The 24,605-nt window shown below is 53.9% G+C and overlaps 1 protein-coding gene across 1 annotated transcript in view; it reads right to left on the bottom strand.

Moving 5' to 3' along the window:
* Nucleotides 1-479: 479 nt before the first annotated feature.
* Nucleotides 480-24,605, bottom strand: part of CREB3L1 (cAMP responsive element binding protein 3 like 1) — a 33,966-nt gene continuing 9,840 nt past the window's right edge. Inside the window, exons 2-12 of the mRNA XM_054587186.1 lie at nt 14,194-14,422; nt 11,100-11,284; nt 8,779-8,857; nt 7,673-7,830; nt 6,826-6,975; nt 6,612-6,670; nt 6,355-6,423; nt 4,474-4,573; nt 3,420-3,546; nt 1,351-1,618; nt 480-1,196 (exon numbers count right to left, since the gene is read on the bottom strand). Of these exons, the coding sequence (XP_054443161.1) occupies nt 1,160-1,196; nt 1,351-1,618; nt 3,420-3,546; nt 4,474-4,573; nt 6,355-6,423; nt 6,612-6,670; nt 6,826-6,975; nt 7,673-7,830; nt 8,779-8,857; nt 11,100-11,284; nt 14,194-14,422 (1,461 nt within the window). The 3' untranslated portion in view covers nt 480-1,159. The remainder of the gene's footprint in view (nt 1,197-1,350; nt 1,619-3,419; nt 3,547-4,473; nt 4,574-6,354; nt 6,424-6,611; nt 6,671-6,825; nt 6,976-7,672; nt 7,831-8,778; nt 8,858-11,099; nt 11,285-14,193; nt 14,423-24,605) is intronic.

Genomic DNA, 24,605 nt, shown 5'->3' on the forward strand with positions numbered 1-24,605 from the left:
TTCTGTACTCAGCAGCAGGAGGCAGCTGGTCCCTGGGGTGGGGCAGTTGCAATAGAATTTTTTGACCTTCTAGTTTGAATTCTGTCTGGCCCTGGCTGGTGTGGCTCAGTGGACTGAGTGCTGGCCTGTGAACCAAAGGATTGCAGGGTCTATTCCCAGTCAGGGCACGTGCCTGGGTTGCAGGCCAGGTCCCCAACAGGGGATGCATGAGAGGCAACCACACATTGATGTTCCTCTCCCTTTCTCCTTTCCTTCTCTCTCTAAAAATAAATAAATAAAATCTAAAAAAAAAAAAAAAGAATTCTGTGTCTGGCTGGAAGAGGGAACCGGAACCCAATAAAAACACCTTCCCAACACCCCGCACCCTGGTCAACCTCATCAGAATATAAAATAAACTCACTTTCTCAATCCCCCATTCCTCAATCCTACCTACCCCTCCCTATGATGAAGAAGGACACAAAGTCAGGAATTGATGCTGAATCTTTTTTTTTTTTTAATTTTGCCTTCTTAAAGCATATGCTGAGCGGATGGATGAAGCAATTTGGCAATTAAAAAGGCCCAGCGGCTTGGGCAGCGGCAGGGGGAGGCCAGGTGAGGTGGGGGGGACCCTCTTTCCCTGGCCAGGGAACAGCAAAGCCCGCACTAACTTCATAAAATATAAAACAAGAGAGGGGCGAAGGTAAGAGGGAGACTTGTAAAATACAATATCTTACGGGATTGGCAATAATAAAAAATAAGGTTCATTATTTACAAACAATTTCTGTTCTTGGTCTCTGTACAGTGGGGGTGAGGGGTGCGTCTGTGTGTCGGCATGGTGATGTGGGGGGGGCGGGGGGCGGGGGGCGCAGTGGTCCTGCTGGTCAATGTGAGAAAGGGGCGGGGGTAGCCCAGTGAGTGGTTTATCTGAGAAGGACGGACGGTGGTGGGATGGAGGGTGAGATCGGAGTGGTTGGCCCAAGGGGACAGTCCAAATGGTGGTGGGGAGGAGAGGCCCCAGTCAAGGTCTGGGGCAAAGGGGGGCTGGGGAGAAGTGGAAGCCTTTCTCCTGAGATGGGACTCCAGGGGGCGGGGGTACAAGCCGGATCCGGGTTAGTGAGCAAGACAACCCCTCTTCAGGGCTGCCAGGGGGTACGTCCTGTGTCTTGGGTCTTGGCGTGGCCTAGGAGAGCTTGATGGTGGTGTTTGGGCCAAGATCCCTGCAGAGAAAAGGAAAATCAGGGGTGGCTCTGTTGAAGGAGGACCTTCTTGCCGCTCCGTGAGTGGGGAAGGTGTGGCCGGCCTGGGAACCAGGGGTGGGCAGGGGGCAGGAGGTGCCTGGGACCCCAGGAAGGGAAGGGACCACCCACCCACCTCTCGTGGAACCAGTCCTTGGGGTGGGAGAAGTCGGGGCTGGTGCCGTTCCCACCGACGTCTTGTGGCCAGGCCTCACTCAGGTACTTGGTGGTCTCGTGGGTGCTGTCCAGGCGGTCATGCTGTAGGTGGTCTTGGGGTCGCTGCTCCGCTGGCCCCCCAGGCTTGATTTCCCAGCCATCCGGGGGCTCCACAGGCAGCAGGGCACTGCGGCCATCCTCCCAAGAGCCTGTCCCCTCATCGTAGAACAGGAGGCTTCGGGAGGGCACTGGAGAGGGAGTTTGGGGTCAATCCTGGTGACAAGAGGCTCCCTTCCCGCCCCAGCCACACTCATGGCCTAGTAGTTGCAGACATGAGCCCTGGAATATGAAAGGCCTGGGTCTGAATCCAGCTCTATCAATGCTGAGCTGTGTGACCTCAGGCGGGTCAGCTTTTGCCTTAACCTTTCTGAGCCTCAGTTTGTTCACCTGTAAAATAGGGATACTAGGACCAACTTCATGTAGATCTGAGGTTTGAATGAGATAATACAGGGGAAGTGGTTGAAACTGTGTGTAGTAAGCACCCAGGGAAAGATCTTTCTAAGCAGAGGGTACCTTCTGGGCTAGGGCACTTGAGAGCTGGTTTTGAATCCTACTTCTAACACTAAATTTCCATGAGACCTTGGATAAGTCTCTTCTCCATTCTAAGCCCTAGAGTGCCCTTCATGGAAATGGTGGGAAAGAAAACCCAGGCATTAGCCTGGAATTGTGCCAGGCACTAGCCCTGTAGGCCAGCCTACTCCAAAAGCACTTCCTACCCGAGATGTTCAGACACTGGGTCTGTAACCATTGCATCCATTAGAGGAACTCATTCCTCCTCCGGCCTCCTTGGACTCGGGCTTTGTTCATTGACATTGACATGCCCGCCCCCAACTTCTATTTCTTCCTCTGCTCAGTGGTCCTCTATGCCAAACTCACAGGGGCCTCCCTGGCCTTGGAAAAACAGCACATGGCTCTCAAGACCTTGCACCTTCTTAGTCACTGTCCTGTTCTCTTCTTCTCAGGCTCAGGCTGCACACGTCCAGGGAGTGGTTCTCATTCCCCGCCGCCACTTCCCCTTCCCCTTCCTCCCCTCGAGGCCCCCGCAGGCCTAGGTCGTCCTCCCCGCAGTAGCTCTCCTTGTGGAAACTCACTCTCCCCATCTCCCAGCTCTCTAACTGCCCATCTGGTTCCTTTTCCTCCTTCCCTGCCAGATGATGAAGCACGGTTGGGAAGTTCCTCTCTAGGTCCACCTCTGGAAATCTATATTCTGCTCAATACACCCTAGACTAGTTCTCCCCTTCCACCCATGCGTTGTATCTGTGTTGAGAGCGTTTGCACACCATGTCATTTAATCTTTTCAATAACTATGCTCAGTAAGTGCAGGCCCGTAACTCCCATTTCCAGAGGAAGAGATGAAAGCTTAGAAAGCTTAAGGCACGTGGCCGAGGTCACACAGTTAGCAAGTGGCAGAGGCAGGTATGATGGACTCTGAGGCGCATGCTCTTAACCACTGTGCCTCACAGTCCCCCATGGGATGGTAAATATCTGAGCCCACACCACCGCTACCCTCTTGCTGCCCAGGGAGACATGACCATGGCCCCGGGCACTCTTTCCTGCTCATGCTGAGTCGTGCCTCAGAGTCCTTCTCAGCACAGTGCTCAGGCAGCCACCACCATCTTATTGGAACTGGCCCTTGAGCTGAAACTCATTTGCTGTACCAGGAATGAAATACAGATGGCGCTTAGCAGAGGCCCCACACGCCCTGGCACCATAATCCATGGGAGCGAAGGCAGGACTATTCCTGTTATCCCCTGAACTGACCCCCTGGCTACTTCTGGGTGGGCTGGGAATCAGGGGGTCTGCATTGCAGTCCCAATTCCATAACTAAAATTGAACAAGTCATAGACCCTTCTTGAGCCTCAGTTTCCCCATCTGCACAATGAGGGGGTAGAACGAGATGAGGCCATCCCTAAACTTGGCTCCTGCCTTGTGTCTGGCTTCTGCCCAGAAGCTGGGCTTGGGGAGGGCGGCCCGGCTCAGGGCACTCACTCTGACTGGCTGCATAGACGCTGTCAGTGGCCGCGGGGTCTTCCTTCACAGTCTGGGAGCCAGAGGAGAACTCAGGGAGGCAGGGCACGAGGGAGCCCAGCACCAGAACGAAGCACAAGGCTGCCACCTGGTAACGGGGAGAGACTGGTGGTCAGATCCCCGGCAGGGAGCAGCTGCAGTCCTGGCCTCCTCCCTCAAAGCCAATGGATGCGAAAAGCTCAGTGTTTTTGTAAGAAAGCAGCTCCCAGAGCCGACCGCCCACTAGATGCAGGGCATCCCACCCTCTCTGGAGAAGGTGGAGGAGGCTGCTCAGGCCATCTCAGCCTGTTGTAGGGGCCACCACAGGCAGTGCTGGGAAAAAGAAAGAAGGGGCCAACTTGGTCAACCCCTGCAGGTGGAGGAGTCAGGCAAGGAGGAAAGGGGCAGGTGGAGGCGGGGGTTGGCGCTGGGACAAGGGAGGGGACACAGCATCACTAGAGCTTCTCTGCAGGAGGAGCTAAGAGTCACAAGGCCCAGAGTAACCCCTGCTCCCATGTGGCTCGGCCGCCAGCAGCACAGGCAGGATCTCCGAGGGCCTGGGGAATGCACAGGCTGGACATTTCCAGGAGGGGGTGGAAGAGGGACTAGCAGAAGCCTGAGCCACATGCAGGGCATTCTTTTGTGTTTTCAGAGATTTGCTCGGCCTTCTCTCCAGCATTCATTAGAGAAAGAACCAAGTCCGTACTTCCCTGTGTCTCCCCAGACCCTTTACCCCACAGGGAGTGGAAGCTGCCTCCTCAAAGGACTTGCCCTGCCATCCTCTAGCTGGGTTCATGGCAGTCACTACACAGCACATTTAGAACTGGTCAGAGAAGGCCATGTTCTAGAAGGTTCCATGGGCTTGGTGAAAGAGGCCAGGGTCTGCTGGAGCCAGGCCCCTAGGCACTACGATGGCATGCCCCAGTGGCATTGCTCAAAATAATGCCCATCCTTCGAAGGTCTGCCTGCCACCCTAGAAAGCCAGCCTAGGGAACAGGAGTCCTCCTGAGGCCCTGAATGAGGGGGCGGCACCTACCATGAGGCATGTCCCGGTCTGGGTGGCGGCCATCTTGTAAGGTCTGGAGATCTTGTTGGTGACCAGAGTCTGGAGTTTCTGCAGCTGCTGGAGCAGGGTCCTGAGGAGGGCACAGTGGTCACCCGGCAGGCTCCGACCCAGCAGGCATCTGCCTCCTGGAGCTCTCCGGGGAAGCACCTGGGCTGGCTCCAGACTTGCCTTCCACATCGGGGGCCCATTTGAATCAACACAGATAAGGTCACCTCCTGCTTGGCTCCTGTCTGGTGTAGCTCGGAACCTGAGGCCTGTCTCACAGTGGATAGCTGGGTCACCCTGTGGGAGCTCAGGGATGGTCTGTGAGGCTCCTGGCCAAAGCGGGGTTGGAGGAAGGCCTGTCCCACCTGCGCTGTGGTCACCTTTTTCTGACCCCACATCAGCCATAGCAAAATTGACCTTCCTCCTTTGCACCTACAACAGCCTGAACAGAGAAGGACATGTCTGGCAGCTGTCTGGTACATAGTGAGTGGCCAGTAAATGGTAGCTACCATTTTGGTTAATGTTATTGCTATTTTTGCATTTATAACAGCACCTGTAACACTTCATTTATTTATGGCTTTCCATGCCAGTCTCCTCAGCTAACTGTGGGCTCCCTGAGTAAGGACTGGGTCCCCCCCCCCCCCCCCCCCATGGACTCCTCTGGGTATACACGGGAGGTACTCAGCCCATGCTTGGTGAGCAAACATTTAATCATCTCTTTTCTCCCCACAGCCAGGCGGAAGGGATTGCAGTTCCCATAATGCACAGCAGGTGGCGAAATAGCTCCAAGGGCCTGGCCGAATTTGGGGCCAGAGAGGAATCTGGGCCAGAGGTAAAGGAGGGGTGAGGGTTCCTGGCTCCCCTTCCCTGAGTAGGGGGCATTCCCCAGGTCAGTCAGGGGAGTAGCTGGATCCCGCTGGAGAAGCTGAGGGAGAAGGAAGGAAAGAAGGAAAAAGCCTTCTGTTGAGCACCTGCTATATACCAGCTGTTGTCTATTTGTTTTAATTAATCCCAGCAAATAATCATTAAAGACCTACTGTGGACTCGTGGCTGGGCACTATCAATAATTCAGAATAACAATTAAAAAAAGAAAAACTAACATGAATTGAACATTTTTAAATGCCAAGCGCAGTGCTGGGCCCATTAGTTGCACCGTCTCACCGAATACGTGAATTCTATGGTCTCCATTTAGACAAAGACGCTGGGCTCAGTCACTGAAGGGGCAGAGTGGAATGCAAGTCCAGAGCTGTGACTTCTTGTAGCCACTTCATGCCAGGCGCTGTGCCTACACTAATGTTTCTCAAACTTGCTTGTGCATGTGAATCACCCACGGATCTTGCTGAAATGCAGATTCTGATTCAGTTCAGTCTGGGGAGAGTCCTGAGATCCTGCATTTCTTAGAAGCCCCAGTGGTACTCTTTGTCCTAGAAGCTCGCTTTGAGTGGCAAGCGTCTACACCAGAGGTTCTAACTCTGGGCCGCATCAGAATTACCTGAAGGGCTAATTAAAACACAGATTTCTGAGCCCTCTCCCTGGAGTTCCTGCTTCAGCAGCCCTGGTGTGAGGCCTGAAAAGAAGCATTTCTAACCAGTTCCCAGAGGAGGCTGCTGCTGGTGGTCTGAGGGCCATACCTTGAAAACCACGGTTCTGTACCATCTCATTCAAAGCTTCTCCCCAGCCCTGTCTGCTGCATAGAGCTATGTGCGGATGAAGAAGAATGGGAGTCCTGGGCTGCAGGGTTCTTGTTTCTGGGGTTCATCCTGAACTCAGTTACCTCGCCTCCCTTCTGCCCCCCAGATGCACGCCAGAACTGGGCATCGGCTGCAGAAAGCGGGGGCCAGGCGGGATGCAGGCGGCAGCACCCACCTGTTGGCATTCTCCAGGGTCTCCACCTTCTTCCACAGTTCGTTGTTCTCTGATGTAAAGGTCTCCACCCTGTGGGGGCCAAGCAGGCGCAGGCTCGGGGGCAGCCCCCAGACTGGCTGCCGCCCCCTCAGTCCTGCCCACCAGCATCCCACCCCAGAGTCCTCTGCCCCTGGAACCCGGTGAGAGAGCACTGGGGAGAAGAGGACAGGCTGGAGGGGGGCAGGGCCCAGGCCCCCCACCCCACCCAGGACCCTTACTTTTTTTCTAGACATTCCACGTATTCCTTCTTCTTACGACGGCTTTCCTGGGCCGAGATCTAGAGGGAGAAGCCCCCCCAAACAGGGGTTACTGTGGACACACATCCTCTTCCTGGGGTCCCCCAATTTCAGGGCTGGCATCACCACGTGATCAAAGGCCCGTCCCCCTGCAAGGCAGTCCCAAGGCAGAGCTGGGATCCAACGCTTGCTTTACCTTGTTCTTGATTTTTCTGCGGACCCTCTTCAAGGCCTTCTCCTCGGCTTTGGTGAGGGGGAGTTTCGTGGGGATAGGGTAGCCCTCAGCAATCAGGGTGCGCTTCTCCTCCTCTGTCAGGAGCAGCGGTCCTGAAGTCCCCTGTAATTTCTGTGGGAAATAGGACATGATGGTTAGGAACCATATAGCCCTGGGTTCAAATCCAAGCCCTGCCATTTATTCTGTGTGTGACCCTGGCAGAGCGCTCAACTCTCTGAGCCTCAGTGTCCTCATCTGAAAAAAGGACTAGATCTGAATTAAATCCAATAGCACATAGAAAGTGCTTAGGGTGCTGCTGGGAGCCCAGCATATGAGGCACTTGGTACATGGTTGGGGGGCTTCCTAGATCCCACCCTGAAATTCACAGTCTCAAAACTCACTTGTCCAGGGCCCTAAATGGCACTGCCTTCATATCCCTACAGCCTTGACTGGGAAGGCTGAACACCCACGGCAGGGCTCAGGGCCTATCTCCAGTTTCCTGGGGACTCTGGGCCTCCTGAGCACGGGTCCCCAAGTAGTGCTCCTAGGAGGCAGCTGGGGTCACCCACTGGGACATCAGGAACATTAAGTTCTAGTCCTGGCTCCGCAACAGTGCAGGTTAAGCAGGCCTCTTGGCCCTCTCTACCTATTTTCTATTTCCCACGAGACAGGATTAAAAGACTCTCACTGCCGTCTGCCAGGCAGCCACCTCTCTGACTTCTGATGAGAGTGGGGGTCAGGCTCGGGCTCCCCAGACCCTCCCCCATTGGCCGTGTGCCGGAGCGGATTCACTCGATTACTTTCCCCAGCCCCACCCCGAGATGCTTACGTGAGGGGCTGTGAGTAGGGGAGAGGTGGAGATGGCCGTGGAGGAGCGGGCCATGGGCCGGACAGGGCTGGAGGGGGGCAGAGAGCGGGGACTCTGGGAGCCGTCACTATCACTTCCATGGCTGCTGGGAGGCGTCGGAGGCATCTGCACCAGGTCCTCTGTGGGGAAAAGGGGAAGCCGGCTTAGCTGGGCTGCACGCCAGCCCTGCCAGGACCTGAGTTCAGTGGAGCATGGGCCCGAGCCAGCCCTGATGCGGTAGGCAAGACTGCTGGGGCCTCGGCCAGCTGTAGCAGCAGGAGCCCCTCTGTGGTGTCAGAATTATGGGAGCTGACGCCCCAGAAGCTGATTCCTGGGTGTCACCTCGTCTCTGACACCAGAGGCTTGGCTCTTTGGAGCCTGATCCTCCGTGTGGGTAGACATCACGGAGGCTGGATTCCTGGAGACCCTCCCCCATCCCAGACCTCACAGGGTCCAGGGTCTTTGAGCCTCCAGCTGGGCAACCCCAGGAGGCGACTGGAACCTGTCCACAGCCAGACCCCTGGGGATCACACTGGGTCGGCAGCCACCTCTGTCCCTCCCTTCCTTCCACCCCAAAATGTTCAGCCATAGCTGACCCAGCGCTTCCATTTCTGACTTTAGGCTCTGGGCTGTCAGCAGACCAGCCAGGAGCACTGCTCTCTCCAGCCTCGCCCTCCATGCTGCCCTCTGTGGCCGTAGTGCCAGGAAGCTGGACGCTCTGCATGGGGTCAGGTGGGAGCCTGGGCAGAACTTAGCTGTCGGGAGAGCCCCCAGGGCAGCACAGAATGCCCAGATTTATGGATGGATGGATGGATGGATGGATAGGTGAATGGGTAGCAATAGAGTGAAACTTCAGTCAGTGAATGATGGGAGATAAGCAAAGAGGGTGAACAGGTGCTGATAGTGCTGATGACAGTCAGAGATTGGGTAAGAAGGGGACTGGAGGGATGAAGAGTGGGCAAGGCAGGGAGGAGAGGATATCCTGGGGGGAGGTGGGGTGTCGAGGGAGTTGGGCTTGTTGGACCAAGGTCGCAGGGATGCTGTCTGCCCAAGGCTGGAGACGAAGAGTCGTCTCTGAACACACTCACCTGGTGTCACTTTGAGGAACTGGTTCACCTCCTGGGGCTCTGCTTTGATCACTGGCAGCTGAGTCATCTCTCCCGGGGCCTGAGGAAGAGACAAGTCCAGCTCCATCAGCTGCCCCTGGGGCTGTGCCCACCGTGCCGTCCACCCCATCTCCTTCCACCCCGTCTCCTTCCCTGAGTCTGGTGGCCTGTCCTGCACAATAGGGGAGGTGACTAGGCTTAGAGTTCTGGGCATAGCCCAGAGGAAGCAGAGGCAAGGTCCTGAGCTTGGAGAAGCCTCCTCGGACCTCGGAGAAGAGAATGGCGTAGCTCAGAGAAGGAGGGCTTCTTGGGGCCTCCGAGGCCAGTGCCATCTTCTTGGTAGAGGCTGACCCTGCAACTGACTGTGAAGGCCAGGCAGGCCTTGGTGTGCGGGTTGCCATGAGAACGAGAGGTAATGCCTGCCCCGTTGTAGCTGTTCAATGAGTGGTGACAGTAGCACAGATGAAGGAGGCATTAACTGATTGGTGGCTGAGAACACTCCCTGAGCAGTCGAAGTTTGAAATAAATCCTGAGGGATACACAGGAGTATTGCACATAATGGATAGAGCAGGCGGTGAGTGAGAGGACAGGCATTCCAACCAGAGGGAAAAGCCTCTGCAAAGCCACAGGGGCCAGATGGAGCACGGCTGGATCTGGAAACTGCAAGTGTCCAGAGTGTCCGGAATGGAGGGATGTGCGCTGGGGCGGAGCGGTAGGGAACGAGACCAGGAGATCGGGGTGAGAGTGAATCCAGACAAAGAAGTTTGAAGCGGTGAGGAGCCCCTATGGGTTTTAAGCAAGGGAGTGACAGAGCTCGATTTACACTCTAAATAAACATGCATTTCTATTTCTCTGTATTCCAACTTGCTGTCCCAGAAAGGATTTCAGTAACATGTGTGGTTTCCTGCCAGTAGGCACGTCAGTGGTGTTCTCTTTGAGGAAGGCACAGTGTTGGGTGCTGGATTTCAGGACCGTCTCTCCCCTCAGGGTCTGCGGCCAGTAGAGAGAAGCTGACATTATGGGTATGACGAGGAATCCCAGGTTTATGCGGATGAATAAGAATCCCAGAAAGTTCAAGTTGGCCGGGACCTGGGAGGTTCCCTGGTCTATAGCCCAGCTCAGCCCTCAAATGACGTGAGGGGACAGTGATGCAGAAGGGTGATGGCACTTAGGTGGGTCACACAGCTCACGGCTGTCACACCACACCGACCCCCATTCCTGTGCCTCCCCTAGAGGGTGGAGACCTCACTGGAGTGAAGGTACGGGCTTTGGAGCCTGGCAGCTGAGCCTGGGGTGCAGCTCCATTGTTTCTGACTGTGTGACTTGGGGCAGGTTGCTTACCATTTTGAGCCTCAGTTTCCTTTTCTGAGGCATGTACCCAACCTCTAAGACCCTGACTGCTGTCCTGCCCTCCCCTCTGGCTTTGGCAAGGCCCGAGGCATCGCCGGGCCGGTCTTGGATCTAGTCACAGAGGATCCTCCACATTTGCAGCCAACTCTTGATCCTTGGGGACAGAGGTGGGGTAAGGAGGGGTAGGGAGGGGCTGCCCCCGCCTGCCTGTGGCCACACTCTAATCAGCTCTGCCATATGGCCAGCAGGGGGCAGGGCCAGCCCAGTCCAGAGCAGGGATTTAAGATAATCCTTGTATTGTAGACTCAGGGACAGAAGCTCCTCGGAGGGAGCTCATGCTCCCACTTTATGGAGAAGGAGGTCGAGGAAGAGGGAGTGAATGCCATGTGCCCAGAGCACAAGTGAGAGCCTGGCAGGGCCTCTCCTAGGGGTCTGTGCCCTGGGCCTCACCCTCTCAGATAGGTCTTTAGACATCAACTTGGATCTATCTGTCTCATGTGGGGGTGGCATGAGAGTGTGGGTTAAAAATATTAATCTCATGAAATCAAACAACGGAAAGATTTTATATTTCCATTTCGGTCTTTCTTCTTTTTTAAAAACGCTGATGCTTCAAGAACATTAAGTGGCCTCGGCGAGCTCCATCTCTGGGACTCTGCGCGTGGCCCCTGACGCCCGGCTCTGCCTGCCCCCCCCCCATAGGCCTTTCCCACACACAGTGAGGGCGCCAGCTTACTGGGAGGGCTCTGTGGTTTGTGCACATCCTAGGTTGTGCAGGGGCGGCCCTAAGGGGTGGCAGGGGCCCAGGCTGGGAGTTCCGAACCTCAGGTCTGAGGGCCACTTTGCTCCCGGTTCAAGGAGCCCTGGGCGGCACAGGGCTTTGGACACTTCTTCTCACAGAGACCCACCACTCTTTCTCCCTCCCCCAGGCCCTAGAAAACAGTCCCCAGGCTCACCTGGTGGGGGACAGGCAGCCTGGACAGGGGGCTGAGGCCCAGCAGCGGGGTGGTGGCCATGGCGGCAGCGGCAGCCATGGCTGAGGAGGCAGCCAGAGGGTCCACAGGCAGTTCCGGGCTCTGCTCCTGCTTCACCATGACAGAGCACAGCTTGTGCCCCAGCACCCAGGCTCCACGTTCCACATCTGGGGGAAGGGGGCAGGACCAGGCTCAGGGGACTCCCGGAGCACAGGCTCAGCCCCGCTCCTATCCCCTGGGAGCCAGAAGAAGTGGGGGCCTCTCCTTCATTCAGCAGCTCATAGACTGGACTTGGACAACAGACCTGAACGCCTCCTGACTGGCTGTGTGACCTTAGGCAAGTTGTTTAACCTCTCTGAGCCTTAGCTTTCTCATCTGTAAAGGCGCCTGTTCAGAAGTAAATCTTCAATAAACAGTAGCTATTGTCGATATAATTATTGTCATTCGGTAAGCATCTGCTGAGCACTGTGCCAGTTGGTGGGCACCTAGTGAGAGTCATAAGCATTTTAGTGCAGTTGGGATGGAAAGGAAATGGGGTCAGAGAGGCCAGCAAGGGTGGCACAGCCTTGATGACCGCGCTCAGAGTGGTGACTTTGTTCTAAAGGTAATGAGGCGGCACTGAAGAGTTTTGAGTATGCTCAGATTTGTAATGTTGAAAACATCGCTCTGCCCCTGGGTGGAGACTAGGCTGGGGCAGGCGGGAGAGAGGCAGGGAAGCCGTAGGAGTCTGTTGACATCACCCAGCTGGACAGAGAGACAGGGCCTGAGCAAGAGCAGTGGCGTGGGGATGGAGAGGATGGAACACCCGGGAGAAACTTAGAAGGAGGAATTCACAGGACCTGGTGACTGAGGGCATGGGGTGGGGGTGATGGGTGATGCTCAGGTCTCCCTTTCTAGCATCTACCTCCTGGCCTCACCTGGGCCATGGGGCTGGCAGACATCACCCCTTTTCCTGCTGGGTGCCCACAGTCCTCCACCCCAGCTCGTGGTGGCCCCCGCACCTGAAAGCCAGAGAAGCACTGGTAAGGCAGGGGTCTGGGGAGCCAGCAGGCAAGGGAAGGGCTGTAGGGGACTCTGGCCTTTGGGACCCACTGTGGGTGGGAGAGGGGTCAACGGCTGCCTGATCCCACCTCTGAGGCCAGGCTCCACCCTGCTGGGAGCCTGACTGCCTCAGCTCTGGGCCACAGGCTGCCCTTGGGCTCCAGGAACACCCACAATCTTCCCAAATTACAGGGCCAGCCCGCTGGCCTCCGGGAAGCTGCCCCCTGCAAAGGGCCCACAAACAAATTACTCTAAAAATAGATTGGGGGTGTCCAAGCAGTTGCTGGGCTGGAAATGTGGGGGCAGATGGAGAACCCACCCCGGGAGGGGGGCCATCCCACACCCTGCTCTTCCCCCTGCTGGCTTGAGGCCTCCCTGAGGCGACCTCAGAGCTCTTAGCTGAGGCCAGGGCACGAAGGGAAGCGGAGACCTCAGCAACCACAAGCCCTAGTGCCATTTAAAACCTAAGAGGTGTCCCTGCCCTGAGGGGTAGGGCTTGGGAGTGGGGTACGAAGGCCTGACTCTGCCCCTGGGGAGCCTCTAAGACCCTCAGAAGCAGCTCACACTTTGTGCACTGAGCACAGCTCTAAGCCCTTGACACATGTGAACTCATTTATTCCTTCCAAAAATTCTATGGGGTAGACACCGCTATTTCTCCCATTTAATAGATGAGAATATTAAGAAAATCACTCAAGACCATTGTCCTCTGAGAGGAAAGAGGAGTAAAAACCACTGCAGCATTAATAGGACTTCTAGAGACACAATGAAAATAGCCACTAATTATTGATATATATTATGTGCTGGGCACTGAGCAGGGTACTTTATGTATTTTTAACCCTGTCCAGAATTCTCAGACCACATTTTATTCTCATTTTATAACTGAGGAAACAGAAGCCCAGGGAGGTTAAGAGACTTGCCCAAGATCACCCAGAAGCTCTTGGAAGCATCAGGACATGCACCAAAACCTGTGTGGTTCCAAACGCAGTGCTCCTTGCTGCCCCCTTGAGGCCGGTGGATGTGGCGGCGGCAAGGGTGCGAGTTCAGAGTCGGGCTTTGCTTGCTTCCGAGTCCCTGCCGGGCATCTTACTGTGTGTGTGACCAAACAACTCAGCTTTCCTGAAGTCTCATTTCCCTCCTCAGTCAAGGGAGGATTATGATAAAAGTGATTCCTACCTCAGCTATGAGTTGTGAGAAATGAACGAGATGATTAACATGGGAGCACTTTGTAAACTGGAGATGTTATAGAACTGTTTATTGCTGTTCCCACTTGTAGATGAAGAAACTGCGGTTTATTGAGGCTAGGAGGTGTGTCCACCATGGCCCAGCCAAGTAAGATGGGGCTGATGGGGCCGGGACCGCCTGTTTGAGGAAATGCCCAAAGGGACCATTTCCGGGGGGGGGGCACAGTCTTGAGTTCTCAAATGTTGATGACATGAGAGAAAAGACATAAAGGGCCCTTTGCTTAAAATCAAGGCAGGCTGGGGGAGAGGGGAGCTTAGGAGAACCCCACCTTCAGTAATAAAAGTAGGCGCAGGAGTCTCTCCCAGGTAGCATCTCAGAGGACATCACAGTATAAGGATATGGGACGGTTCCACATAGAGCCTTGGTCACTAGTCCACATTTACGGTTTAATTCCCCTCACTGTTCCCTCTAAGTCAGCGGTCCTTAGACCCAAGTGTGCTCCAGAATCCCCTGGAAGGCTGAGCTCTACCTACAGGGCTTCTGATCTAGAACATCTGGGGGGACCTGAGAATCTGCATTTCTATCAAGTTATCAGGTGACACTGCTGGCCTGGGAACCACCCTTTGCACACCACTGACCGAAGTCAGCAAGAAGCTCTTGAGAAGTACCCATTGGGTGTGCTTGGAGGGAGAACAAAAAGGCAGGGGCAGCGTGGCTGAGAGGTGTTTGTGGGTGGCTCCCTGGGCCATGGGAGTCTCGGCCTGTGATGCTCCCCCTGCGGTCCCTCAGTAGCTTCCCTCTCTCCTGGGCCTTCTGGGCCTGTGCTGTCCCTGGGCCCTTCCATCCTGTTTACCTTGGGTGGTGTCCTCCATCTTGATGGGTACAAGGGGGCTCTGAGGCGCTGAGTCGCCGCTCAGGGAGTAGCTGTGCTCAGCCTGGATGCCTGGTGTGGGGGAGTCCAGTTCCATGTCCAGTAGAGGGCTCTTCTCATCCAGCACGGGGTCATCAAAGAAACTGCTGAACAGGTCGTTGGAGAAGTCCTCCATGTTCTCCGCAAAGTGGTCCAGGTGCTCAGGGAAATGCTAGGGAAAGAGGAGGTGTTGGGGGGACAGCTTAGCTTGGGAAGGGGGTACAGACACTTCTGTGGTAGTGCCTCCAGCCCTGCCACCACCATGAATGCCCACATCACCTGTACCAAGTATTATGATTTCTGTTAATACCAGAACCACTGTCATCACGTGACCACCGCCACCTTCACCGCCATCTCCAGCTCAATGTCATTATCCTCAAGGGTAAGCTATGGATGGTGTGAAAAGACCGCTGGCCCAGACAGTAAGATGGACAAGGGCTCTAGTTCTGGCTCAGTGACCTTGGTCACATCACTTTGCCTGAGTCTTTCTCTCAGGCCACTCCACTTCCTTCATGGGAGGACTAATTAAAAGAATAACTATGTCTTTGAAACAGCATGGTTGAACCTGGAAGGTATTATGCTAAGTGAAATAGGCCAGGCAGAGAAAGAGAAATACAATATGATTTCATTTATATGTGGAATCTAATGAACTAAACAAATGAACAAAATAGAAACAGATCCATAGACACAGAGAACAAACTGAGAGCTGTCGGAGGGGCAGGGGGTTGGGGGGATGGGTGAGAAAGATGAACGAATTAAGCAGCACACACTGGTAGTTGCAGAATAGCCAGAGATGTAGATTACAGCATGAGGAATACATATAGTCAACAATAGTGTGATAAATATGCATGTGGCCAGGTGGGTACATAGAACAGTGAGGGGCACCACTCTGTAAAGTACATGATTTTCTAACCACTTTGCTCTACATCTGAAACTAATACAGAATAATATTAAATGTAAACTGTAATTGAAAAATAATCTTTTAAAAAAGAAAAAAAAGAATATGTCTATGGCAGCAAGTTTGTACCCCGATGGCAGTATTAGTGACTTTTGTATTATCTTTTGCTGTGATGCAAGTTCGGAGGATTATGGAGGCCTCCACTTCCCTCGTTAGCACAGTCCCCACCTGTCCTCATGCATCCAGTGTCTCCCTTTTCTAAGACATTCTTTATTCCAAGAGACTAGGCTCTGGAACCATATTACTTGGGTTCAAATCTTGGCCTCGAGACTTCTAGCTATGACTCAGTGCCGTTCAAACTGTGGGTGTTGACTCGTTAACGAGTTGTGAAATCAATTTAATAGGTCATGACCAGAATATAAAAAAATAGGACAAAATAGGGTAGAAAAATATCAGAGTACACAGCACACAGACAAGTTAAATACCTAGTATAATTTTTTTATCTCAGTTATGTGTGTGTGTTTGTTCTTGGCAATGATGTTGAATATATTTCTTAGTGATCCTGGGAAAGTTGATTAACTTGTCTATGTTTCATCTCCTCCTTTGTACAGTGGGGATGATAATAGTTCCTCTCTGCTAGGATATTGTGAGGATTAAACAAGTTAATACAATTGACCCTTGAACAACATGGGTTCCAACTGCGTGTGTGCACTCTAGGTAGATTTTTTTCACCTTGTAAATAGAGGATGTAAACTTATGGTATTAATAACCGTACTGAAAGTGTATTTTCTCTTCTTAATAACATTTTCCTTTCTCTAGGTTATTTTATTGTAAGGCTACAGTATACAATGCATATAACATGCAAAATATGTGTTAATTGTTTATATTATGGACACAGTTTCTGGTCAACACTAGACTATTAGTAGTTAAGTATGGGGGAGTCAAAAGTTATATGTGGATTATCTTTTCTCTTTTTTTTAATCCTCACTTGAGGATATGTTTTATTGATTTTATTTATTTTTGATTTAATTTTTATTGTATGTTTTCACATTACTATTTAGTTCTCTTATACTTGCTTCCCCCCAGCAATCACCACACTGTTGTCCATGTCCATGAGTCCTTTTTCCTTTTTGCTCAATCTGTCCATCCTCTAACCTCCCCTCCAACTAGCTGTCAGCCTGCTCTCCATCTACGAGTCTGTCTCTGTTTTCCTTGTTAGTTCAGTTTGTTCATTAGATTCCGCGTATGAGCGAAATCATATGGTATTTGTCTTTCTCTGACTGTTTTATTGATTTTAAAGAGAGAGAAAGGGAGCAAGAGAGAAACATCAATGTGAGAGAGAAACCAGGTATGAACTATAACGTAGGTATGTTCCCTGACCAGGAATAGAACCCACAACCTTTTGGCGCACAGGACAATGCTCAACCAACTGAGCCACCAGCCAGGGCGTATGTGGATCTTCAACTACATAGGGATGGCTCTCCTAACTCCTGCACTGTTCAAAGGTCAACTTCACATGTAAAGACCATAGAACAGTCCCTGGCACATAGTAATTACTCAACAAATGTTACTTCTTATTAATAAAGCACCTAGTGGCTGGGACAAAGTAGGCTTGTTTTTTTCTCTCTAAAGAATTACAAACATGTACGGAAATGTCACTGTTGTTTATTCATTATTTACTGACTGGATGAATTTGCTGGTGGGTTGGTAGAGATGGTGGGGGGCTTTACTTCCAGCCCTGGGATCCCACCTGGTGAGTGTTTAAGAACTGGCTTCTGGGGGATTGGTCTGAGGTCTGGAGTTGTTGGCTCCTTCTAGCTTGGACTACTCAGAGCCTGTCCCAACCCAGAGGAATGAGTAGAAGGGCCGTATCTGAGAATAAGGTCCAGAGCCACAAGAGCATCTGTATGCAGGGAGCAGGGGATGTGTGCAAGCTCTGCAGTCAGACAGGCTTCCTTCGATCCCTAGTTCCACTACTTGCTAAGTTATTTCACTTCTCTGTGCCTCAGTTTCCTCGTCTGTTAGGGGGAATATTTCCTACCTCATAGTGGTGTTGTTGTGTCGAATATTTATTAGATGCTTAATACTTACCTCAAAGGATTATGAGGATAAAATGAGCAAATACATATAACTTGTGTACACATAACATACGTATATGCAGTAAATACATGTAACACTTACAACAGTGTCTAGTATGTAGTAAGTGCTTGATAATTATTAGCCATGATTATTATGAAAAGCCTAACTCTGAGCCTGAAGTGAACTGAGCTTGGAGCCCATGGGGGAAGGTGGTTTGACCTTTCCCCCAAACAAAGTGTGAGCAGAGAATCCAGGACAAAATGTGTTCAGAAACCCCATTGATTCAGGTATTCTTTCCTCTTCCTAGTTCACCAGAATTTATCATCATTATCCTACACTTTGTTGTGCTTTCCTATGCGTCCTTTTTTTTCAATTGTCACAATTACTAAATGAGATAAGTATTTGCATTTGACTGGTAGGGAAACTGAGGCCCAGGGAGTCGAGCAGAACTGGGAATTGTGCATACCTCCTGACTGTACAGTCCTTTCCCACCTGCAGCAGACATTCCCCTGTTCTGGCATTGCCTCTTGGCCAGACTGTACTGTCCCTCCTGAGACAAGGTCTCTATCTTGTTCACCTGCTAGGGGGACAAGGCCCTGTATACCCCAGAGGGCAATGCCATCAGTATGTCCATTGTCCATCAGTGAATGCCTGCGGGGGGAGGCAGAACCAGGAGGTCAGAGGCCTCAGCTGATCAAGTCTCTAAAGAATACCTGTGATCCCAGATGAAGGCCATTTAAAGGGTACAGCCTCCCCCAACCATCCAGCCAGGGACAGGCAGGTCTGTGCTAGCCACGTGGTCTGTGCTAGCCACGTGGTCTGTGCTAGCCACGTGCTCTGTGGAGTCTGGGCCAGACGAGCTGGGGTCGTTTTGCCCCTTCTCATTCCCTCCCTCTGTCTCTCTCTCACTCCATCAGGCCTGGTGTGGGGCCCAGTGGGAAGGGGTTACAAAGAGAGGACAGCACAGTGAGTCAGCAGCTAAGGTATTTCTCCAGCAGCTGCTTCTCAGGCGATAAGGGTTTGCCAAGCCTGTCCGTGAGGCCTGGGAGAGGAAAGATGCTTCCTCTAGCCTGGGCCCGGGTCCCTGACAGCCTTGGCTCCAGGCGGATGACCCAGGTCCTTCTCAGAGACCCCTTTTGCGGTGCCCGTTGGAACCTGCTGGGGGAAGCTCAGTTGGTCCCCTTGTGTGAGAAGCCCCCACCTCACCTGCTGGAAACAGCAGCCAGGGCCCAGCAGGATGGAGCTTCCAGAGTGTGGGAGCCAAGTAGAAGGGGAGGGCGGCCAAGGGGCAGGCAGGGTGGGGGCGGAGGACACTCAGAAAATCCCGCCGTTCCTCCGGGCCTCCTTGAATGCTGGACGCCCCTCTGGTGGCAACAATGGGTATGTCCTGTTACTCCTGCTCATGGGAGCAGGCCAGAGGGACTTCCCTTAGAGAGCTTGGTAGCCCCACGTCTATCTGGTGCCTGGAGCTGAGTTATGGTTGATTTATATCATGAAGTTGGAGGCAGAAGGGATCTGAGAAAGCTCCTGGTCCACGCCTTCCTCCCCACTTTGCTAATGAGGAAACTGAGACCCAGGGAGGGAAAGCCACCTACCCAGGATCACACAGTGAAATGGCAACGCTGAGGGAGGGTTCTTCGCAGTTCTGGGGCTGACAGGACGAGGGGCACCTTCTTGTTGGCCCCTCACTTCTTTCTCTGTGTCTCCCCCGCCCCATCCCTGGAAACCCAGCCTGGAGATCTCCTGAGCTCCAGCATCGCTTCTCGTCCCGCACTGCCAACCGCTCCCCCTCCCTGGGCCACACCCAGCTCTCCCTCCAGTTTACACACAGAAAGTTTAGGTTTCAGATTATTCGCTGGAAATTATTGGGGGTGGAGGGCAGGAATCCATAAATGTCAGGGGGTCGCGGGTCATCGTTCTGAGGGGGATCGGTCCTGAGAGGGTAACCCTTCCTACGGAGGTGCCTTTCCAGGCAACGGGAGGTGGGAAGCCAGAGAAGGAAACACTGTATTATGATTCGTTTCCCTCCTCGTTAAAGACTTTTTCCTACAGTCGTGCCAACGTAAGCTCTTTCTCGGCTGCCACGCGCAGCCAGCACCGGCTCCTCTCTCTTGGAGGAGCGGTCCTGGGCTCTCCTGCGCGCACCCCTCCCTTCGATGGCAGCCTCCCCTACGCCCCAAGCTGGTCTTGGAAGCCGGCCCTTTAAATTTACTGAAGGACAGGGTTCCAGCCCGCTAGGCTAGGCCCCCAAGAGGTTAACACCTCGTGCTTGGGGCCGCCCCACGCGGGAACCCAGCCTGCTCATTGGTGGACCCGCGGAGCTCCTGGCCAATGGGAGGAAGCTGCGAAAAGACCGCAGCTGCAGCAGCTGGGGCGGGAGGGGCAGGAGGCGGGCAGGGCTCGCACGGAGGAGGGTCTCCGCCTCGCCTACCGCGCGGGTGTACGCGAAGGGCAGGGCATATTGGGTCTCCCGTTGTGTCCTTTTCTGCACCTGGTGGGGAGGCAGGAACGACCCCTTTGAGCCTCCAGGTGGGCCTGGCGGTCCCACAGTGTCCTAAGACTCGTCTCAATGGCGCGGTCCCGACCCCGCACCACAAGCAGGGGAAAGTGGAAAGGAAGAGTCTCCTCAGATGTTCCCGGCTCCAAGCGGAGGTCCGGCCCCAATTCTTAAGTCCCTTCGCAACTTTTCCAGCTCAGTTCCTTCCGCCCCTCCTTGAATACTCCTACCACGCGCGCGTGGACGGGGCAGCCGGCCTCGGTCTCTCGGTCCCCGGAGGGGGTGCTGTGTGTGTGTGTGGGGGGGCCGGCATTCTTGGGCTGCCTGTAGGACCGCCTGAAGCTCCTCAGCTCCCTCCCCTCATTCCTCCATTGGGTCAATGCAGAGAGAGAAAAGCTCTGGGGGAGTGGGAGGAGGGTCTCCGCCTGAGGACCTGAGGGAGAGCGCCCCCTTCCCTCATGCCCCTCGACGCGTGCACCCCATCTCTGGTTTCTGCCCCCTCCCCGACCCGGGCCGATTCAGTCTGCGCTTGGGGAAGAAGAGGGAGGAGACCGGAGTGGGCCCAGGCTGAGCTGTGGGATGAGCAGCGGGGGGAAATCCCGAGCCCAGACATTCCTTCTGAGAGAGTGAGCTCTGGGGAGAGATGGGAGGAGAGTCTTCTTACATTTCTCCCTTCCCCTTCCCCGCAGTCCGGGCCCCCAGTCCCCACCCCCCATGCACACACTGACCCATACATTCCTGGACAGTTACTTGCCTCGTGGTCACTAGAAAATTGCCCCCATTTCAAACCGAAGGGCCATCAGAATGAGTCACTGCTGTGGGGTAGGGTCAAGAGAGAGCAAAGAGGAGCTTAGCAGAGGGGAGGTGGGCCACTGGGCACCCAGCTGTCACACAAGCCCTTCCTGTCCTTAAGCATCACAATCCCGGCTGTGGCGTTGCCCTCGCAGAGCTGGGCCTGAAAGCTGTCCCGTGAAGGGGAAAAGGCTGGGGCCTTGGACTCAGGAACCCCAGAGGGCAGGTAGTGTTTCCTCGCCAGCTGCAGTTTCCCATCAGTTAAAACCTGTGCTCCTGCTGGGGCCGGGGTGGCTGGGACCTGGGGTGGCAGGTAAGCCAATCCTCAGAAAGTGGGCTCTTTTTCTCTGCCCTGGTCTCCCTGGGGACGGGTAAGGGATGGAGCCGGTTCTCCTGGTCCCGGGAGCTAGCCCCTCCCTGAGGCTTCCTGGCAGGGCATGGGGTGGGGTAGGGGGAGCACATTGTTCCAACCTCCAACCTCACTCATTCCCCCGTTCCCCACAGGCCCAGGGAAGGCGGCTGCTTGAGGTTTCATATTTTCCCCCTGCTGAACTAGTTACCACAGAGCCCCAGTCCAAGTAAGCAGAAATACTTGTGTGTGTGTGTGTGTGTGTGTGTGCTTGTGCACACACTCACTCCTGTACACATGCTACATAGACATGGCTGTGAGGTTCCTATTTACACAGGCACACACTACCCAGGGAAAGGTCTACACCCATGGGCACATTTAGACAGTTCTATATACGGCCTGGCACAAGGTTATTGCACATACACTCATGGGCTCACGTTGGCTGACACTGGCAGGCACGAACAGACCTAACTAGGACACACTCCTCCGATGTGATCAGACAGAGAGACTCCCATATACACATGGTCAGTCACCCCAGACAAAGTCACCAATGTAGTCATGCACACCCTCACATGAACACAAGCAGAATCTCACACGACCACAGAACTGCTGACTGCGCCAAGCCACGTGCTGGAGATAACAGAGTCATGTGACCCCCACAAGGGAGATTTGGGAGTCCCAGGCTCGCCTGGGACTGGGACTAGAGAAGGGGACAATACAGGGTGAGGTTTTCTTTGCATGTGCACTGGAGAAGGGAAGGGACAGAGGAAAGGGTAGGCTGGCATTCACCAGAGGCTGCTCCTGCGCAGAGCAGCGTCCTGAGGAGGGTGAGCATTCTCTCTAGCCCCCAGCTCCGTTAGTCTGGTCCCCCAGTTTCCCCTCCTGACACTGGTAACCCTTCTTTGGTCAGGACATGGGTCCCTCAGGAAAGAGAAGATCTGGCCTGCAGATTCCTGGCCAGAGCCTGGCATCTTCTGAACAGGCAGCCCAAGTGCTGTGGCCCAACCCTCGGGTGGGTGCCAGGTGCTGTCTGGGCAGGAGGAAGAGATGGCAGTGAGTGCTGCTGCCCAGGGCTGGGATTAGCTGTGACTGGCACCTCTAAGGGCACAGCAGCCCATGGTCTGGCTGCTGGAGATGTTGGTCCATACGCAGTGGCCCGAGGATCCCTGTGGGACAGCTCAGGACACTGGAGCTAAGTGCCAGGGCTGTCACTGGGGGCTGTTAAAGAATAAGGCCATCTAATCACATCTATTTATTTATCACTTAGGCATTTGTTCAGTACTCACTGAGTAGTACTGTGTGCCAAACCCTTGTGGATACAGGGATAAACAAAGCGCAATTCCTGCTCGCAAAAGGCTTTCTCACTCGTGGTGTGACTACCCAATTTATAAAGGTACATCCAAGCTTTGAACTTTGATCTGTCTCAAGAGCATTCTCCCCCTTGTAGTCAAGAGGGGTCTTCAACACAAATATGACGGTGGGTCTCCCCTGCTCAGTATCCATTGATGGCTTGCTACTGCCCTTAGGATCATTTCCCAGTTCCTTAGTGTAGTTTGAAATGATCCAGCCAGGTTGCTGCTATGTCTTGCTGTGTGTGATTCTCATCTTTATCTCCAAAACTTAGCATTGGTCCCAGCACATGGTAGATGCTTAGATATTTGCTGAGTGACTGACTGAATTGGTGGGTGAATGAAGGAATGTGCCAGCGAGCTAAGGGACTGAAGCCTTTTTTACTTTTTTAATTTTAGTTTTTATTTATTTTTTATTTTTGCAGCTGAGCCTCCAGGAATGACTGCCTTGAATTCCGCTCTGATGCCAGCTTACTCTAGCTCCAGCAGAGTTTCCATGCCCCTGGGCTTCTTCCCTCAGCCCCTCCCTATTGGGTTGTTCCTCCTCAAGGCCCTTTTGTTCTTAAGCCCCAGCCAGACCAGTACTGGGGACCACAGCCCCCTACTCAGCACTGGAGGAGCTGCCCCAAGCTTAGGTAAGGCCAAACAGTATAAACAGCCCAGTGGCCAACCGGCTGAGCTGCTCTCCCCGCTTCTGGCCAGCTGGAAGGCCCTCTGTTGGAACCTGCCACCCAGCCCTGGCTGGAATTCCCTTGGCCTCTTCCCTCTCCTCAGTGCGCTCAGCATTCAGCCTTTGGCTTCCTTAGCGTCCTGGCCTGTCTGACTTGTCCTCGGGTTTTATTTTTGGAAGAAGCTGCATTCTCTCTCCTTATTTACTCCCTTCCTTCAGGAAAGGTGTGGGACCCCTAGGCTCGGCTGGGGATCAGGTTGCAGTTTCAGCTCCTAGGGTCTGGACCTCTCTGGGGCTCCAAGGGAGGGGACCTCCAAAGATCCCTGACCCATCCGATGCTTCACAGCCAGATGCCCTCGTTCCCCCCGCCCCCACCCAGTGTGTGACTAATGCCTCCCCTGCCCTTCTTGAAGAGCCCCACTATAGCCAAGAAAAATCATTACAAGTTTAGAGCTGAAAGAAAGCCTGGCATCATTAGTTCCATCTCTTATTTGTAGAGGCAACATAGTTCAATGGTTATGAGCAAGGGAAGCAGACAGACCTGGTCCTAATCCTAGCTGTGCTACCTACCCTATAGCCTTGGGCAAGTTGCTTAAGCTCTCTGAGCCTCACTCACAGCTGTAAAATAGGGGTAGTTATATCTACCTCACCATGCTGCTGTGAGGATGAAATACCATTTGTAAAGAGCTTTATACAATGCAGGCCACATAGAAGGCTCTCATTAAATGTAGCTGTTCCTGTTGCAGAGGGAAACAGAGCTTAGGAAGGGAGTGGATGTGCCCAGGATCACAGAGCTCAAGGTAGGCAGCCATTTCTGGAATCTTTCTTCTGTCTCCATCTCCCTTCCAAGGAGAAGGGAGGATACTGGCATCAGCCCAAAGGAGGAATCTCCTTGAGTCAGTCTCATGGGCAAACCGCTGGATCTTCTAGGTCTGCCTCCTACCACCAGCCCAGGCCCTCCTCTGGGGAAGGCATTTCTTCCACGGCCCCAGGAACCTCTTCTTTTGCTCCCTGAGGATGAGGGGTCTGGAGAGGACACCCTAGCGCTCAGTCCCAAGGTGGACTCCAGGCCAGTGAGATTCTGAGGGGAGGGGGGAATGCTGGGTCCTGACATCACAGAGCAGAGAGGCTGGAGCCACAGCCATGCAGGCCAGCTGGGGCCCTTCCAGAACGTCCAGATGTCTCAGGAATGTGCTGAGCTGGGAACTACCTCGCTCCTTCCCTCACCACCCCCAACCCCTCATCCCCTCATATGCTCACTCAAGCTCTGCCTTCGCCCCACCCCCTTCCTTTTTCTACCCTTCCTCTTTCATCTCTCCCTGGGCGGGCCTCGAGTCCACTGTCCCTCCGGTATGTTGCTACAGTCCAGCTTCCTCTCAGACTGCTGAAGAGGGTCACTGAAGGCAGGAGCCCTTCTCCTTCTGTGGACCCCATGGGCTGACCATGTGGGGTGGGGGGAAATGAGAGCTTGAGCTAACTGGGAGGGGTAAGTTCTGAGCAGATAGTACATGCCAGATCCCAAATGTGGAACTGATTTGCAGCCCTGGGAGAGAAAGAGGTGAAGGCTTTGGGGCGGCAGAGGGCAGGGCTGGGCTTCCTCTCTGGGAGGATGATGGAAGGGACTCTGGGCATCTTGTCCCAGCTGATGGGTGGGAGGGCCAAGGAGGTGAGGTGCCAGGCTGGGCTGGGCTCAGAGCCTTCTATTCCCCTGGGACCAATAG

The sequence above is a fragment of the Pteronotus mesoamericanus genome, unplaced genomic scaffold, assembly GCF_021234165.1.
Source record: "Pteronotus mesoamericanus isolate MK-2021 breed Mesoamerican mustached bat unplaced genomic scaffold, CSHL_Meso_final scaffold_1066, whole genome shotgun sequence".
In the NCBI taxonomy this organism is placed as follows: domain Eukaryota; kingdom Metazoa; phylum Chordata; class Mammalia; order Chiroptera; family Mormoopidae; genus Pteronotus; species Pteronotus mesoamericanus.